General features: G+C 38.9%; 1 protein-coding gene across 1 annotated transcript in view; it reads right to left on the minus strand.

Annotated features, from left to right (window-relative positions):
- Positions 1-16595: 16595 nt before the first annotated feature.
- Positions 16596-19260, minus strand: part of TFAP2D (transcription factor AP-2 delta) — a 48537-nt gene continuing 45872 nt past the window's right edge. Inside the window, exon 8 of the mRNA XM_072857798.1 lies at positions 16596-16815. Within this exon, the coding sequence (XP_072713899.1) occupies positions 16596-16815 (220 nt within the window). The remainder of the gene's footprint in view (positions 16816-19260) is intronic.

The following is a 19260-nucleotide window of genomic DNA, read 5'->3' on the forward strand; positions in this document are numbered from 1 at the left end:
AGACCAGACACTATTCCAAGGAGGGAGATAGGATATGACCACACTGGTTTAGAGATTGATTTTAATAATACGGATACAAGGTATTCTGTGCCATTTAGATTCATGGCACATAGTTCAGATATAGTCTAAAAAATTAGGCACAAACTTATTGTTTGAATTAGGTTAACTGCATCCTCACTGCCTTCCATGCAATATTCATTCTAGTGATAGAATATGATATTAATATTAATATAAACATGCAATTTAGAGTTGTAATCCTAAGGTAATTGTATATCATTGCTTTCATTATTATAAATGCACAAGCACAATAAAAATCAATGTTTCCTGCCTAAAAGGCATAAGAATGAGCAAGTGTAAATGAATCATTTTAACAGCTCTGAAATTAAACATTTTGTTCTCCAGTATCAAAATGAGAAAGTTGAAAATTCAAATTTTAGCCTTTCTCCCACCCCCAGTTTTGAAATGAACATCTACTGATTTGATTTGGCTACCAGAAGAAAACCTATGTTGCAAAAACTTTCAAGCACCTACACTTTGATAATCAGATTTGTTTATGGAGTTTCAGATTACTTTCCTAAAAATGTAATGACAGTGCTCCTTAAAAAAAGGCTCACAGAATCACTACTCTAATTTGCCAACACTGGTCTTCGTTACTGAAGTTCAACATGGTCATTTTTTTCTCCAGCTAGATAATGAATTTTCAGTCCACTTTTGTTTCAGGGGCCTTAGACTGGGTTTTATCACATGTTGAAATCACAAGAGCAGTGTCACAGTTCCCTGAACGACCAACTTTGTTTCAATCTTTTTAAAAAAATCTCTGATAACTTGGGTTGTTTCTAAGTTTATGATGAATCTGTTAGATTTCAGTGAAAACATGAAACAGAAATATCCTTTAAAACACATGGGATATAAAAGAAGGCACCTTAATCAGTGTAGTGGAGAGGGGACTGGAATTCAGGAGAATGGTTCCCTCTCCCAGCCCTACTTGTATTGCTCCCATGTGCATGACCTTAGTTCAGACCTGCATCTTTACTGAAGCTCCATTCTGGCCTGCCTTGCTCCCTTTTCATCATCTGTCCTTATCACACAATTGATTAAAAGGAACCTGATCACATCCTAGAGGCGTGAACACCAGGAAGATGCGTGGCTGACAAAAAAAATAAAAGGGATCAATGTTGCAGAAGCAAGAACAGCATTCAGCAAAGTTCCCCGTTGTGTCAAAACCCCTTATGCCATGTAGGATCTCTTGTGCAAATGAAGGGTGATGCCTGTTTGTACAAAAATCAGTTGTGCATCCTCTGAATATGGAATTAGTATAAAGTAGAGCAGCCAATCTATCTTGTGCAAGTAATGAAAATAGCCACAGATTCACCAGGAAGCAGGGGACAGTCAAAGCTTTGTAGAAACAAAAGCTACAATTGCTCAGTTAATCTAACTCCTGCAGAACATGGGCCAGAAAACCTCCAGGGATTAACTGTTGAATGAGCTGCAGTGTACCTTGCAGAAGAATTAATAATAATACTGTCTTGGTTTTACTTTTTAAGGCCATGGATATAAAAACCTTGCCTACCTTAATGAATTGTTCCCTTCTTAATCACTATCTCTGATAAAGATAGAAATCTGTTTTCCATTCTGGGTTTTGTTAAACTTGAATCTTAAACCAGTGAAATCTTCTGCTTGGGTATATCTGTTAACCCTTTTCAGTTCTCTGTATCACCTTGTTATTAAGATGAATAAATTAAGCTTGTTGTGTCTTTCATTATATGGTAGATTCTCTTGTACTTCATAGAATCACAGAATCACAGAATGGTTGAAGTTGGAAGGGACCTCTGGAGGTCATCTGGTCCATTCCTCCTGCTCAAGCAGGGCCACCTAGAGCCAGTTGCCCAGGACCATGTTCAGATGACTTCTGAATATCTCCAGGGAGGAATACTCACAACCTTCCTGGGCAGCCTGTGTCAGTGCTCAGTCACTCTCACAGTAAAAAAGTGTTTCGTGATGTTCAGAGGGATCCTCCTGTGTGTCAGTTTGTGCCCATTGCCTCTGGTCCTGTCACTGAGCACCACTGAAAAGAACGTGGCTCTATTCTCTTTGCACCCTCCCTCCAGGTATTTATATACATTGATAAAATCCCCCCCGAGCCTTCTCTTCTCCAGGCTGAACAGTCCCAACTCTCTCAGCCTTTCCCCATATGAGGGATGCTCCAGGCTCTTAATCATCTCAGTGGTCCTTTGCTGGACTCTCTCCAGTATGTCCGCATCCTTCTTGTACTGAGGAGCCCAGAACTGGACACAGTACTCCAGGTGTGGCCTCACGAGTGCTGAGTAGAGGGGAAGGATCACCTCCCACCTGCTTCCAGCATTCCTTCTAATGCAGCCCAGGATACCATTTTGCGGCCTTTGTGGGAAGGGCACATTATTGGCTCATGTTCAACTTGGTCTCCACCAGGACCCCTAGGTAATTTTCTGCAAAGCTTCAGACAATGCTTTGGCATGACATCAGTGATGCCACATCACTTTATTCAGTTCACCAACAGCTTTCTTGAAAGGGACATATCAGAAAGGAGCGTAATATTCCACCTGCCATTGCTTCACATGTGTGACAGATGCAACATGACCTTTATGAATAAATACATTATATGTTTTTGTTTATTTAGACACTAGACACTCTTGCCCTTCTGCCCTCAAGTTCAAGCTCGTACTTAGTGGATGGTCACCTATCACCAACGATTCCCTTTCAGAGTCACTGCTTTCCAGAACAGACTCCACCATCTCATAGGGAAAATATGTATTTTCTTCTTAGGTATACAAATCCATTTTCCTTCTGTTAATAAGTTGTTTGCTGACATCCTGCTTGTTGAACAGTCCAGATCAGGGTACATTTTTCCCCTTCCTCAGTTTTCCCTCAATCTTTTAGTCACTTACAAACGTTATCATCAGTGATGTTATATAATCTCATTGATGAGAATATAAATTAATGTCAGGGCAGGAACTGAAACCTGAAACTCTATTAGGAATTTACATGTTTAGTCATTATTTTCTCTTATTCATCCATTTCAGGTTCAAATAGATAGCTTTAGATCCATTTAATGCATTTAGTATTTTGTCTAATTGTTATAATTGTAATCAACATCCCTGTGGTTGCAAGTTAAATGTGCTCTGGAAGTCAATCAAATTTTTAATCTTATTAAAAGGAAGAAAAACAAGTTCATTTGACAGCATCTATTTTCTGTAAACCCATATTGATTAGTATTAATTATATTATCCTCCTTTAATTTTTTTATTAATTGAGTCCTCAGTCAGATAATTCATTAGTGGGAACAGAACTGGTGCCAGACTGTTAAGCATCTAATTATGTGGATTTTTCTGTTCATATTTTTAAAATTTTAGCAACAAATTAGCATCTATGCTTCATCAAGTTACAAAAAAATAAATATTTATTTTCCAGACAGCTGATCATTTATTTGAAAACTCCTCAAATTGTCATATTCTAAGATATTGAGCAACCACAGATGAAGTTATACCTTCGTTCTTATTCATAGCTCTTGCTATCTTCTTCTGAGATATTAGTAATAGTCACTGTGAGAGACAGGTTACTCAACCTGCTGGTCTGGTTTGATACCGTTCTTACAGTGGACTGATACACACTTTTATAATCTTCATCCACGTACTCATGTGTATAGAGCAAAACCTGGACACACTTTTAAATTAAAATCTTACCTAACAAACAGGACATTTTTTTCTTATTCTTGAAGTATTGTGAACCTAGAAGTCAAATGAAAACAGTGGTTTTCCTTGATTTCAAATGGAGCATTGAAAACAAACTCATTAGTTGTAAGAAAAAAAAATCACCTGAAAAAAAGATGAAACATTTCCACTCCTTGTGCCACCATGTCCCCTCAACATGGGTATGAAATCAGAACATCTGCTTATACTGATTTTACACATTCTCTGCAGAGCAAAAACTGAAATACAGAAACAAACCCTCATGAAAACTCTGTGCGGATAACACTGTTGTGGTTTAACCCCAGCCGGCAACTAAGCCCCTCACAGCCACTTGCTCACTCCCCCCTGGTGGGATGGGGGAGAGAATCAGAAGAGTAAAAGTGAGAAAACTCGTGGGTTGAGATAAAGACAGTTTCATAGGGAAAGCAAAAGCCGTGCACACAAGCAAAGCAAAACAAGGAATTCATTCACTACTTCCCATGGGCAGGCAGGGGTTCAGCCGTCTCCAGGAAAGCAGGGCTCCAGCACACATAACCATTACTTGGGAAGACAAACACCATCAGTCTGAATGTCCCCCCCGGTCATTCTTCTTTCCCAGCTTTATATACTGAGCATGACGTCATAGGGTATGGAATAGCCCTTTGGTCAGTTTGGATTAACTATCCTGGCTGTGTCCCCTCCCAACTTCTTCTGCACCTGGCAGAGCACGGGAAGCTGAAAAGTCCTTGACCAGTGCAGCAACAACTAAAACATCTCTGTGTTATCAACACTGTTTCCAGCACAAATCCAAAACATAGCCCCATACCAGCCACTATAAAGAAAATTAACTCTACCCCAACCAAAACCAGCATAAACACATACACATCTAAAATTTATGAGTGATACAAACTGGAATTTGTAGATCAGTAATTATATATGGACTCATATGAAACATGGTATTCGTCCTAGAAGCAGGCTGAATGCTGCTCAGCTGTGTAGTGGACATACAGTGTGGTTGTAGGACAGGATTTTTGGTGGGACAGGAGATGTTTGGAAATGGTCACTTGGGTTTCTGGGGGCTGAAGAGAACCCAGTTTTGTTGTTGACATTTTTGAGAATTGAAATTTTGGGGAATCATGAAGGAATAGTAAAACAGTAAACAGCTTGAGCATTGCCCTGAAATCTCTACCAATCTCCCATACTCTTATAATGCTAGAACAGCTCCTGGCAAACTTTTGGTTTGGACCAACTAGCAGTCTCCCAAGCGTAGGGGAAAAAGGGGTAGCACATATCAGAGACCTTTCCTATTGCGCAGTCTGGATGCAACCACCTCTTTTGAAGGGAAAGTCATGCTGTATCACTCTGCAAAGTTCACACTTGTGAGGAGTACAAGAAGAAAGGGGCAAAAATATTGCTAACAAACAGACTTGTCTGGAGTTAATCCTGGTCCTATTGAAGTCCATGGGGATTTTGTTATTGACTCAAGTAACGGCCGAATAGGGTCATTAAGATAGCCCCAAGGTACTGAGTACTAGAAGTCAAGGATGTAGTGTGATATTGGAAAATAAAAGGAATTATCTCTCTTTTGGGGTATTCTGTAACTAGGTGAAAGCAAGAAACAAAGAGATTCCCTTTGAACTGGCATTTCGAGGAGATAAAAGAAAGCCCATTGTTCCCCATTGTAAATAACAAACACACCTTATATCATTATCTTTAAATATTATTCAGTGAATCAGAATTTTGTTTCTTATCCCAAGAATTATTAGATTGCAAGTAAAATTAGAAGAAATCTTTAGCATTTTGGAATATAAACACATTGGCTGTAGTCTTTCAGATATTATTCTTATTCTTATTCTTATTCTTATTCTTATTCTTATTCTTATTCTTATTCTTATTTAGATTACTGTGTTAAACAGATCATCTTGCTTGACAATCATCCTCATCACTTGAATAGTATACGTGTTTAATTTGTCTGCGAGGTGGGACTCTTTTACCTTGATCTTGGGGTCATTCAGCAGCTACAGTAGATGCAGCCTTTCACATGAACACCTTGGAGCCTGGGTATGTCCACACCATTGAGGTTTCCTCTGATCCTGGCAAGAATCCCTGAGATATGGAGCTGACAGATATGATGTAGGATCTACAGGAGATCCACATCATAATTCTGTAACGCTTATATTAACATTATAAAATAAAAAAGATATGTGTAGTTTACTTCAAAAGCTAATGAGTCATTGGCTTCTTCTGGCTTTGGCTTCATGTTTGGACCTCATACCATATGGTCTTGGTTGATAGTTGCAGTGGCATATTCGTCTGATCTAAATTATGTGCAGATATTTTATGGAAAGTTTTTAATGATCTTCCTCAAGGCAGGCTGTCTTTACTGCACTTTGCACAAAGTTTGACATTACCTATGTGTCAGAAGTGACTGATAGGAACATTTTATATAATGAGACATAATCAACTACTCTAAAGGAGCAGATAAGTGGCAAGAAGCTACTTATGAAAGCTGAGATCACAGACTCCTGAGAGAGGCTACCCAGAAGATACTAGTAGCAGCTGAGATTGGATAGTCAAAATCCATCTCCTACCATCCTAATTGAATGAGTACTGAATAGAATCTAGCTAAAGTTTTGGCAGGCAACTAAGAAGAAAATGTGCACAGAGCTGCAAACATACGTGCCAATAAATACAGACCGAAATATATTCACTGCCCCAAATACTGGTTTTGTTGCTTGAAACAGCTGAAAGAGCATCCAGATCATCTGGTGCTGCTGCCTGTGTGTCTTGCAGAAGACACCACATGACAAGGAACCCATCACTTCCTTGGTTATTTGGTGGAAACACCTTTTCAGCACAGGCTAGGGACCATTCCCTGGCTGGTTTGTAGCTAAAGTTTAATTGTACAGGTATGGCCAGACCATGACAGTTGGCCTCAGGCCCAGAGATCAGTCCAAGCACTGTTTAGCAGCACTAATGAAAAAAAACCCCACCCAACCAACCAACCAAAAAAATAATTCAGACCTTCATCTGTGATTGCTTGGTTTCCCACAGGTGTAGTTTTGCTATGAGCTTGTTGGTTGTCATAAGGAATATTCTTCATGTGCAGATTCTTGCATGTGTCTATGCAACAGCCATTTTTGAGGCGATCTGGTTCTTTTTGTCTCAAGACAACAACCTTGAGTCTAGCAAAGCAGGTTAATAACAGTCAAAAATCTGGAGCAGAGGCTGTAATACCAGCTAACTAACTGCAATTGAAAACATTGTCCAGTCTGTTGGATGAATTGAACTTGTAAAACTGGAGGACAGGATGACTACAGAGAAGGTTGCTACAGCTCTTTCTTCAAGGCCACATATGCAATTCTGAGTTGAACTAATGTTGATTAAATTTCTGTCATTTAATTTTAACTGAAGGTGAGTTTAGTGTTTTTTTTTGCTTTCTACTTAAAATTTAGGTATTTAGTCAAGCTAGGCTTCCTCTACAGTCAATGGAAATGCTCTAAACAACCAGTCTAAATAGATAACTGACTGCTATGCCTAAAATTAGAGACCTATGCAAAGCTGTGGTTTTGCTCAGGGGCTCAGTGAAAGGCAGATTAAAGAGTTAAAAATTAATGCTGTGGTGACAATGAAAAGCAGGCAAAGGTCAGTTATATCTCTCTCTTCATTCTGCTCCAAAATGACAAGATTGGATCCACAGAACCTTCTTCTGCTATGATAGTATACTTGGCTCATTAAGCAGGCATGGAAGATTTTTTGCTTACTCAAAACATGTGGTGCCACCACAAGCATTATATTCTTCTGATGCAGTTTTCAAAAGTGGTTTTATCACACACCATTTCTACTTTCAGTTTTAATTGATAGGAGTAAAGGAAGAGAAACTTCATCCTAATCCCTTTCAATCTGAATCAAAATCGTTATTTTGCTTTTTAAGCTGTTTTCCTGATACATCTTTCCCTAGTTCAATGTGCAACATTTTTTCTGGTGAATGAAGGGTTGTTTGCCTTTTCATTTTTATTTTTACATCATAGGCAATTTCAAGGGAAAGTTTTCCCACTTTTTTCCCAGATCCAAATTCGACAAATAAGGAGATATCTTGGCATACTTCCAGCAGTTTATTCACAGAGCATCCAATTCCACTAATATGCTCTCTACTGACCGTTCCTAATTTTCTGTGTAGTTTTATTACTGGCTTCACACTGTATGTTAATTGGCAAAGGTTCAGTGCTTTGATAACTCCTTTATTTAGCTGGCCATAATGATGGCCCACAGTGGTTCATTAATATTTGTGTTAAATGCATTAATTAATAAAAAAACACACGTGAAAACTAGGTAGCTCTAGGTAATAACTGTAATGGGACTCATCCTCTTGCCATTACATGTCCAGTCCAAGGCTTTAGATGCAGAAGTTGAGTTTCATAAGGTGGTGAAGCTGTTTGTGTATGTGCCACCAGTACATTGGCTTGTATTGCACAGGTATCAAGATGTAACTAGATGCAAGGCAGCTGATCTTTTCACAGTTTCATGCATTTATGGTCTAGAGTATCTAAGGAATCAGAGTGAGGCTGGAAAATGTGACATATGTTCTCTCTGCAAAAGTGCATACAGACTGGGCAGGATAGCTTATTTACCTCAAAAGCTGCTTGGCCCTGTGTGTGGTCAACTGAACTGAGCCCAAAGGGTTCACAGAATCACAGAATAGCTGAGGTTGGAAAGGGCGCCTGAAAATCATTTAGTCCACCTACCCTGCTCAAAGCAGGGTCATCTTGAGCACATTGCTCAGGGCCATGTCCTGTCAGCCTCTGAGTATCTTCAAGAATGGAGACTCCACAACCTCTCCTGGCACCCTAGTCCAGAGTTCAAACAAATTCACAGTAAAGAAGTTTTTCTTACATTTTAATGGAGTTTCTTGTATTTCGGTTTGTGCCCATCACCTCTTGTGCTGTCACTGGACACTACTGAGCAGAGTCTGGTTCTGTCTTGTTTACTCCCCCCATCAGGTATTTATATACATTGCTAAGATGGATCCATAGGGAACTGTTGCAAGCCAATGCTCTTCTAGAGTGGCAGATAGACACCAAACAGAGTATTCCTGGACTGCTGAAATGGCAGCAGATACCTATATGTGGGCAACTGAATCAAAATGTTAGTACTATGCATGTAGACTGTACCATACATGCATGCTTGCAGAAAGATGATGTTTAGTACTATTTCAGGTTTCCTTGAGTATCCAAGGTATACACAAGGGATTGACAGATATAGTGAAGCTGTGAGACCTTGATCCTTCTGGAGAAGCAGTGGGAAGCCAGGCAGGATAGACAAGGCTGTCTAAAATGTCACTTGATGCTTATATGTGGGTGATTGAATCATGCCCCCAGTGTGTCTGTTGGTATAAAGTGACAGAAAACTATGTCTTGATTTTCTCTGTGTGGGTCTGCTTAGTGTGCTAGATCCTGAATGAACAGAACTCTGTCCCATGCTGTGGTGTAATCCTAGTAATCCTTTCTCCAAAAGCTTGACATTTTGAGTTGCTTCAGAAACTGTATTTATATACCATTAATTCAAAGGTCTTTCCATTAAAAAAAACCAAACATAAACTTTGCCCAGACCATAATACCCTTTCCATTAAGGCTTGAAGTTCCCATTGATTTCTTGTTCATGTCTCTTCTATAGGAAGGTGAACCTAAATAGCAGTTAAGAGGCTAGACATTTTGTTAGATTTGGGTTTCGGTGCCTACCTAGAAACTAAGCTGTATTTTCCAGCAAAATATAAGTGAACATTCAGCCTCTGTAACATAAGTGGGAATTCTGTTGTTGAACACATGGACAAATATTATTATACATACTTCATCAATTCTGCTAATTCTGGGAGTTCAGGACACTCAGCACTTTACAGATTTGGTTCCTTTTTCGCCTGGTCACTTCCTTTGAATGCAAATTTGCCCAAGCTCTCTATATGCAGTTTGCATATAAAATCTGATAGAGATGGATTTTTATTCCTATTACTTTTTCCTTTTCGTCTTCTTGTATGTTGCAGTGTCTACAAATTAGAGGCTACTTGTGCACTTTGACATGTATTTTGGCACTGCACTTCCGCGAATCTCAGCGGGTTTGTCTTCTTTTTGTTTTAATGGAGTGAGTGGAAAATTTACACACCAAAGTGAAGAGAGGTAGGAGAAGCAACCTCTCATATGACTGTATTTAAAATACTGATGAATTTGCAAAACAGTTGTGTTACCTCTGACTTTGGAGAAGAGCACATACAGAATGGATCAGAGCAGAGCACATACAGAACTGATCAGAGGAATTCACTATAGCACCTGGGAAATTGTATTTCCCAGAAGATTAGAGGGGTAATATTAATTACTGAGAGTTCATTTGTTAGGGAACAGAGGTGGGGGTTGGATAAACCAAGTTTAAACATGTGGAAACTGCCTCCTAAATGATTTCCTTTTTCACCTGAAATCCTTCTGAAGTTTCTGCCATTGCAGCTTTGCCCTTGGTGTGTCATTGCCTAGAATTACTCATAAAGTCATTTCTGCAAGGACTGAAACAATACAAAAAGAAGGGTCATCATCAGGTTCCCAAACAATTGAAACAGTATGTCTAGGAAATTGCTTAAAAACCCCTCTCTTTTTGAAATTTTTTTCAGTGAAACTTTTCAGATCCATTTGTTTTGGAAAGTTTGGCTAAACATTTAAGCTAGAGTTACTTCAAGTCATACCTGAAAGAGGATGCTATTTACATCTAAAGACATGTTTTTTGACTCTCATTGTTTCTGCCTGGGAAGAGTCAAACCTTGTGCTGCAACACTGGGATCAAAATCTGGAGTGGGAGCATTGGCACTTAACCCAGACCCTTGGCTGAAGTAGGACTTGGAAATGAGCTGCTGTAAGCTTTCAGGAAGAAAATTAAAGAATTAGTTTGAGAGTGTGGAGATGTGGATTTGATTGCCAGCATTGTCACGGCCTTTCTAAGCAATCGTGGGGAAGGCACTTCTGAAGGCATATATCTTGATTTAGTCTCGTCATGTAAATATTAAGTATCCAAGGCTAGCTAGTTTTCTAGGTTGTGTCCATTGTCAATGGATAGGGACTAGGATTCCTGCCACTTTTCCCCTGTGGTCAACTGAGAGAGGCTAATGTAATGTAAATCATGCCATATAGCTTTGATTCCTGCTTTAGGACAGTATAAATTTTATCTTTGTCTTGATACACCAAGAATGAAATCTGGTTAACAGATTCGAGATGAGATAACTATTTAATATAGCTACCATTAGGTGGGATAAATCCCACCTTTAATCTCTGTATAAGCCAATCTTCTCACTGTAATATGGGAATAGTATTATTGCTTTTCCTCTGCTTTGTATGTCTTATCTATTGGATGGAAGTTCTAGGTCCTGTGATGTCATACATCCAGTTCCTAGCCAAGTTTCATTGTCTGTTTATCCAGAAATGGAAATTATTTTCAAGCACCAGACAAATCAGGGTTAAATCAACATAGATTTTATTGCCGTGAAATGTTTGATCAAATGTGGTCATTATCTTCATAGACTCATGTAAAACAGGTAGGTTGTATAGGAAATAGAAATATAAAAGATTATGTTTTTCACCACTGAATTATAAATTAAGTTAAATTAAGCGGAAGGAAAAAACCCAAAACAAACCAAAACCCCAAACCAATAAATAGGACATTGTTTGTTGGTGACCAAGTGCGCACTCACATTTAAATACAATCACAACAGCTGCTGTACAGAACAGAATTAATTGTACAAAATAAAGAAAAGTAAAGAATAGCAATAAAAAAAGATCAGACCTCTCCAAATGACCTTCACCTGGTAAAGGAAAATTTTATCTTCCTCCCCCATTCCCCACACAGCTGTACTTGAAGTCTTGTTGAACCTGTAATGAGGGCAGAGGCAGAGGATATTTTTATAAATACAGTTCCTGTATAATTATGTTTATTGATTCTTCCTTGTGTTGCAGGCTTGTGTCTTCTATTAATGCTGTTTTTTCTTGTCCTTAAAAATAAAGAATTAGAGCAGCAGAACTATCTCTCCAAAGGATAAGCAAAAGTCAAATGACCTTGGAATTCATCAGCAGCCCTTTTAGATACCTAAGACATCTAAGATAAAAACTGCTTGTTGGTACTAGGAAACAAACAAACAAACAAAAAAAGCAGTTAGAGAAATTGGCTCTTAGGACAATAAAGCAGCCCTTCTTGAGCTTTGCTGCAAAATTGTGAGCCGCAGCTGTGCCACTGAGTCATGTTCAAAGGAAGAGATGAGCTGGGGAAATATTTACACAGAGGTCCAGGATTTGGAAGGACTATACATTGTGCCTGCTTTGTAGCAGATTTTTTGTTTGTTTTTAAGAAAAGTTAAAGAAAAGCTTCAAAGAGCAGATTCTTTGTTGATTTGGAGAGCTGAAGCCTTTTCCCAATGAATGTTGGAGTTTATCTTTAAAAAAGAAGTAAATTAAAGGCCCAAACTGACCTCTTGTGCCAGTTCTCCAAGGCAACAGAATGACACCTAGAAGGAGTTAGGTTTTAAGATGGCAGCATGAAGGACAAAATTCTTTACAGTCTTCAGTTGTAGGTGGCAGGGTCATCACTGCTTGTCTGTGGTTCACTCCCCTTTACAGGCCACAAAAATGCTGGTCCAGTTATTGTCTGCATAAAACTCTCCCTTTGCTATACATCTCTGCCATGTAATGATACTGATGGAGGACTGTGTTGAACAGAGATCCAGATCTTAGGGCAGAGATTGGAGGTGAGAATGTCACTCCTGGCTCTGCCAGAGACTTACCTTCTAAGCTTAGTCAACACATGAGCTGTTTGTACTCAGTAACACCTTGCTCTAGAAAGAAAGGCATGTGGTTAGTCAGTGTATTTACCTCATGAGTAATTTGCTAATAAATCCAAGTATCAACAGCTGGTCTTTGTGAGTCAAATGTGTCAGGGCTTAGTATAAGCAATAAGTTCACAGACCTACTTAAGCTCTTTTGAGATTTGTGGTGGGAAAGGTGTAATGCATACAAAGCTGAGCAATGGGCTGAAGTATAACAGGATCCAAATACTCAGACAGCACTTAAGCTATGAATCTATTTTCAGAGTTTCAAAAATTGTAACAATTCTTTGCTTTGACCATGGATGTTTGGACACTTTTCTGTGCTCCTTCGATGTCTTTGACCTGAATGGAATAAACAATTCCATGATCTCTGAAAGGGAGAAATTCTTTTTTTTTTCAGATCAGATTAATTTCAAAGTCAAAAAGGTACAAATATACTTGAATTTGCTACCAGTGAGCACCCACTAACTTCAAACCATGCCCTTCCTTCAGGCTGATCTAATTCATGAATGTGTTTTGAGGTGGCAACATTTCCATAGAGACAAGGACTAAGAAAATACAAAAAATCAACACAGGAACATTGTGCAGGTATAAGTGGATGAGAACTTAGGCTGAGATGTTTAGCAGGAATGTCAGTGAATTAATCGCTTAAAACCACACTGAAAGTTCCAACTTTAAAAACCAAAGGCATTTTGTCACCAAACTGCTCCGATAGCTAGTTCAGCAGAAAAGGCAGTAATAATTATTTTTTATCTGAATAAAATTATTAAGTACAGGTAAAATAAAGAACAGAGAGCCTGTGAATGTCAACAAACCTCACAGATAGCTTTTAAAAAGAATTTTGCTTTTAAAATGTGCCAAGATACTAAGGAAAAACTAGAAAGATTGAGATGTAAATGCAGGTAGCCTCTTAATGATAAGAATATATGGCAGTTCAATCAGGGTGAACTGGATCTGTATTGAACCTTACCAAAAATCTGTAGGGGTCAGTAAGTCAAAAAAAAGAAGTTCTGGGGCTTCAATAGTGCTCAGGCTTCTTAATATTAATAGATCAAAGGGTAATCCAGGTCAAAAATAATTTGTTGCCTGCAGAGCAGAGGCTCATAGTGATTATGTAACAACAAAAGATGCAAGTCTTTAAATAAATTATTGTTAGGACCTTGGACCCTATCCTGAATAGGTAAATATATCAAATAATGTTGTATATATATTATTTCCAATATCAGACATTTAAGTTTGATCATAATAAAGTGTTGTTTTTTCAACAGTTTTACAGAATAATCTACCCAGCCAGCCATTCCCCCTTCTCCAGAAGATTGATATTTTACTGAAGAAAATGGAAAAGGATTTAAAAAACATTTTTCTTCTCTTTTTTCCCTCCATTAAAACCTGATTTAAATTTATCCACATCTTAAAGGAGAGGACCACAATTAAATTGCTTTACAGTACATTTTCATGTGGCAAATCTGCGTATCTGATACAGTTAAACTTTTAATTCCCCTCCCTCCTTTTCTCTCCCTCAGTTTGGGCAACAGAAAAAGCAGAATGAGTTTCCTTTTCACTTTTAATCTTAGTTACCTACTTTCACACTCAAGTATTTCATGTTCTAGAACAGTTTCACAATATTTCTGTCAAACACATCTCTGAGGATCATTCATTTGATTTTAGCACTTCTCCAGAGACGCTTGAATGAAAAATTAATTCAGTAAAGTTTAAATTCTGTTAGGTTCTTAGCTGATCTTAGTATGTTAAGGAGGTGGAGTCCCATGGAGATACGTCTATTTCCCTCAATTCATAGAGGGTGCCTAGATAGCACTAAAGTAGGTATCTATCTAAGTTATATACCTACCATGAGCAAGGACAAATCTGAGCAAAATCATAGGGTTTCTTTTTTTTTTTTTTTTTTGGTAGATTTCCTTATGCAAGTAGATAGGGACTCATCAGTTCCCAGCATTTTTTCTCACCATGATGGCAATGTCCTTACTGACCTCAAGAGGAACAGCATCATGCCATAAGTGCTCTATTTCCTTCCATACATTTGAAAGGTGAGGCTTTTGTTGTTAATTCAGTTTGATTCCCTACATCATAGCTGTAAATGCCCGTGGCAAGTTTTCATAGTCCCTAGGTTTAGAAGTCTAAAGCTGGTAATCCAAGATGTAATGCATGCTAACTAGTTTTAGAAAGCTATGATGTAGACACGTGTACAACACGCGCTTTTATCCTCAGCTTCCTTTATACCTAGTTGAGAAAAGCACACACTTTCAGGGCATGATTCATCATTACTTCGAGGTGAGATAAACTGCATACTATAAGTGCCTTTTTCTCTCCACTGATTATAGGGAAAGGAGGGTGATTAACCCAGTTATAGTCATGTACAATGCAAAATGCCACCATTACATTCCAACTATTATCTCTGGAGAATGACAGGCACTTCCAGATGATCCCTTCTACCTGTCCTAGACACTTGGTGTGCAAGCCAAGTGCCACCCACAGGTATCTAGTGATGTCTTCTGGGATCCTCCAGCTCCTCCACCAGGTGAGTCCAGTTCTCCTATAGGTTTCATGTCACATCTATCAGAACTCTGCAGCTGTCTTAGATACCCTAAAACATCTCAAATGGCTCTAAACAGTTACATGTGAGCAACTATATTACTTCCTACCATAGGAAGAGATTAATTGTCCCTTGGAAGAAAAGGTCTGGTTCTGCTGATCTTAAAAGGAGTTTAGATGGCCAGCATAACCCCACCCTGTAATACCAATCCTTCCTAACTTTCTCAATAAAGTGATGTCAGAGTAGGAAGAAAAGGAGTGGAGTAAAAGTCTTGTTGAAGAAGTCAGAAAGTGGCTGGAAAAAGCCTCTTGACTCAAAGAGGCTTGAGATCAAACTATGCCTCTAATGTGTTCTGTGTGAAAATGTGTGGTAGGTGGTAAAGTAATATTTCAAAAGTACATTAGCAAGGTTATTACCACTTAGCTGCTGTGGACCAAGCCAATCTGTCTTACTTGTCATTTTGGTTTTATTTTATTTTATTTTCGGTAAGTGAGTGGATTCTGTTAGACCTCTGCACCTCAGCTGGATTTCTAAAGACAGTAAAGCTGCAGAAACAAGCTGTTGAAGAAAAAAAGCATCATAAAATCAAGGCAACACAAAAGGTGACTCCGATTGCCTGCATTGATCCTGTTGAAACAGAGACCCAGGTATGGCAGACTGCAGTGTTGTGGGACCAGGGGCTGAGAAGATAGAGAAGCCCGTGCTGTCATTTAATCTGAAGTTCACAGAGGGATCAGGGCTCTTATTGAAACTATCAAGGTTTTTTTTCATTTTAGTCTGCCATGCACTTTTCACAAGAGACACCACAGCTGCTGCTTGAATGGTCAGGACAGATTCTGGCCTCATTCCAGTGCAGCTTTATTGTACATTCCCACGTGGGGATGAGCAGCCCCCAACACCAAACAGTTCATTTGTCCCACGACCCAAGAATTCCTCTTTTGCCAGGTTTCCATATTGTTTTCCCAATGGTGAGTAGATCAGGCATTTCCGATGGATCAGAGGAAGCCCTTCTTTCAATCTATCCAGCATGCAAGCAAAGCCAGGATGCTGGAACTGCGTGTCCCACAACTGATGTGCTGGCCCTAACTGTGCTGCCGGAGAAGAAAGTGCTTCAAATTTCATGTGCCACCTCAGCCAAGTCCAGAAGTGCTTATAAAAAACAGTGTTAGTGTATCATTTAGAACAATCAAATACTACGTGCACGAAAAAGTAGTTTAGAGCAACATAAATTTAAAAAAAGTGACAATTTCATCACACAATTACTGTACACTGCTGTTCTTAGGGTTGAATACTTTCCTCTCTCACGCTCTCTCTTTCTCTCTGTTTTAATCTTTCTCTTTTTTATTTTCTTTTTTTGATGTTTTCTTTTTTTTTCTTTTTCCCCCTTTTTTTTGGATTTGGTCCACTGGAGATAAATCGCCCTCAATGATATATATATTTAAAAAAAATATCAGCAGCAAGACTCTCTTGAAATAAATTCTGTTTGATGTAGCTAGTCTGTCTTTTCTGTTTTGCCCTCTTTCACAGCAGCCTCTGAAGTTTTCCGCAGGGGTGCTTTCTCCGAGTTGGCGTGTCCTTGGCCGGATTCCGCCGCTCCTCCGTTTTTGTGCGATGTGTGCTTTTCCAAGTAGTTCAGCATTTCACTGAGAACAGTTTGGAAAGTGCTTAGGGCAGCACATATTGCAGGAGTTCCAAAACCATGAGTGATCAAACTACAAATGGGAAGGAGACAGAAAAAGAAAAAGAAATACACACACATAAATATAAATGCACTCACATACATCGAAGAGTTTACAGTACATTCATTTTGCTATAGTGAAATTCAAGATCTGCTTGCTAAACTATTTATTACCTATGGGAGAAACAGAAAAGAAAAGAGTAGAGCCGAAGAGCAGACTACATACAGCTTCAAAGGTTGGTTTCGGTAGGAGTCTCAGTTCTGAAACACCGTGGGACAGATCCTTGGCTGATGCAGATTGACACAGAGTTGTTGACTTCAGAGAGACCAAGAGAGGATCCATGCCCTAGGCTCTCCAACATTGCTACTTTTCCAGTCCCAGAAGGTTTGGCTTCCCCCTTCTCAGGTAAATGAAACCAGTTTTGTGTGGTTTATTCACTCTCCTAGATCACAGACTTGAACAACAAGACCTGGTTATTCTACATGGATATATGGCTGTGTCTGTACTAGGAAATTAAGCAATGCTGAGGTGCAATCTCTGACTCCCAGCACAATTGGCATTGGTTTGGCCATATCCATGCTGCTAAGCCCTCTGAGCATCCAACAGGGTGGAATCCGAACTGCCTATTGGGAAAGGTCCCTGGCCAATGCTAATGCCCAAACAATGCCCAGGAAATGTTTCACATTGGGCTAGTTCAGCCAGGCTAAATTCACAGACCATCCTAACAAATTAATAGTGAAAATAACAAAGTTCCAACAACGTTGCCCTGGTGGTGTTGAATTTACTAGTATAGATTTACCCTGTTGCACCTTTCATCCAAATAAGGTGTTTTTTCAAGATAACGCTGAATTTTTCATGTTGTTTTTCTGCATTGCAAAGTAGCTGAACTTCAGTGGTGCTCCTCACTTAACAGCTACTGAAAAGATGTAATAATGCAGTTGCCAGGCAGAGCTATAGTGGGCTAATCTCGTCTCAGTTTAGAGGAGTATTTCAGTGCACACATATGTATCTACAGTCACTTGGGATGTTTTGGGCATCCAGCCTGGCTTCCACCTGCAGATCCAGAAGTGTGCAAGTTCCCACAGGTCCTGTCTCTTAGATACCATCTCTGTGAGGATGTCTCAGCTACCTTAGGATATCAGAAATGGCACTAGAGACCAGTTTTTAGGCAGTTGACTTCAGCCCTATTTGCCTAAATATTATGTGTACAGTATAAGAAGTTCACGTAAGGGCCAGGGAAACTCAGGTTGTATTAGATGCCTTATTATGAGCAAACAAATTATTCTCATTGTTATAATGATGAATTTTGATAAGTGCTAAGTGGAAAACAAACAAACAAAAAACCCTCCAGATTTTTAATTTTCATTTTTAAAAATGTCATTGCAATTTTTAAAAGACTGATTTCAGTTATCCCAATTCTGCCTAGGGCAGAAAGAAGACAAGGAGAAGAACAGGAGCTGATTTCTGAGTTTTCTGACATTTTTGAGAAATCAATACTTTATATTGGTTTGGGTGAGGAAAAAAACACAACAAAACATTACAGTGATTCTGATAAAACAATAACTATTTCCTATCCCATGCTAGTTAAGATCTTGTCCCTGCAGTAGCTCTCTGGGTGTCTTAGGCACCACATCAGTAAACCCTGCTCTAACGCAGAGAACCATGCGTAGGTCAGTAATGGGAACATTTCACTTCAGTGAGAACCCCTCTCCTCTGCACTTTGGTTTCTCAGTCTTTCCAGCTGTTATAGAAAAAGGTGAAAAAGTAGGGACCAAGGGAAAATAGGTTATTCAGGACATGGACAATTGCCAGGATGCTGGAGGTGTTAAAAAAAAAAACATGGGAAAGGCTCTGAGATATCTTTTAGAGTGATCTTTCTGTCTGCTGGACGTGGGAATCCTGTTTTCTAGGAAAGCCAATATCCTAGGGAAGACACCAAACATACAGGAGTCCTAACCAAAATGAGAGCTCAGTTTGGAAATATCTCTCCATTTCAGATTGGGAGTGGCCCAGTCTTTTATAAAAGGTCTCCCAAAGGGTATTAACAAATAACTCGCTTTTAGAATGTTTATCCATCAGTCTCCAGGCACTTCTCAAAGCAGGAATTTATGTTTATCCCCAGTTAGTAACGAGAGGAAAATGATAATTAAATATTTACAAGGACTATTTTGCAGACATCAATTAATAATACCACACGACTCTTGAAGTTTGCAGTCTTGAAGTTTGGACTTGTAGTAATATCTGGATCTTTTAAATTTAACATTAAAAAGAGGTAAACATACCTTACTTTAATATTTTTTTTTTTTTAGACATGCCTGGCATACCAGGAAAATAAAAATCATCACCATGATTGTAAGTCATGTTTTTAACAGTAGTAAAAACAAGATCAGCAGTAACATATAGATAAGAATATTTTTAGCCCTTTCAAGTCCTTTTAGGAGTCAGGTGATTTCAAGATTTTGTGTTGCATTTTATCAT

The sequence above is a fragment of the Ciconia boyciana genome, chromosome 3 (assembly GCF_034638445.1).
Source record: "Ciconia boyciana chromosome 3, ASM3463844v1, whole genome shotgun sequence".
In the NCBI taxonomy this organism is placed as follows: domain Eukaryota; kingdom Metazoa; phylum Chordata; class Aves; order Ciconiiformes; family Ciconiidae; genus Ciconia; species Ciconia boyciana.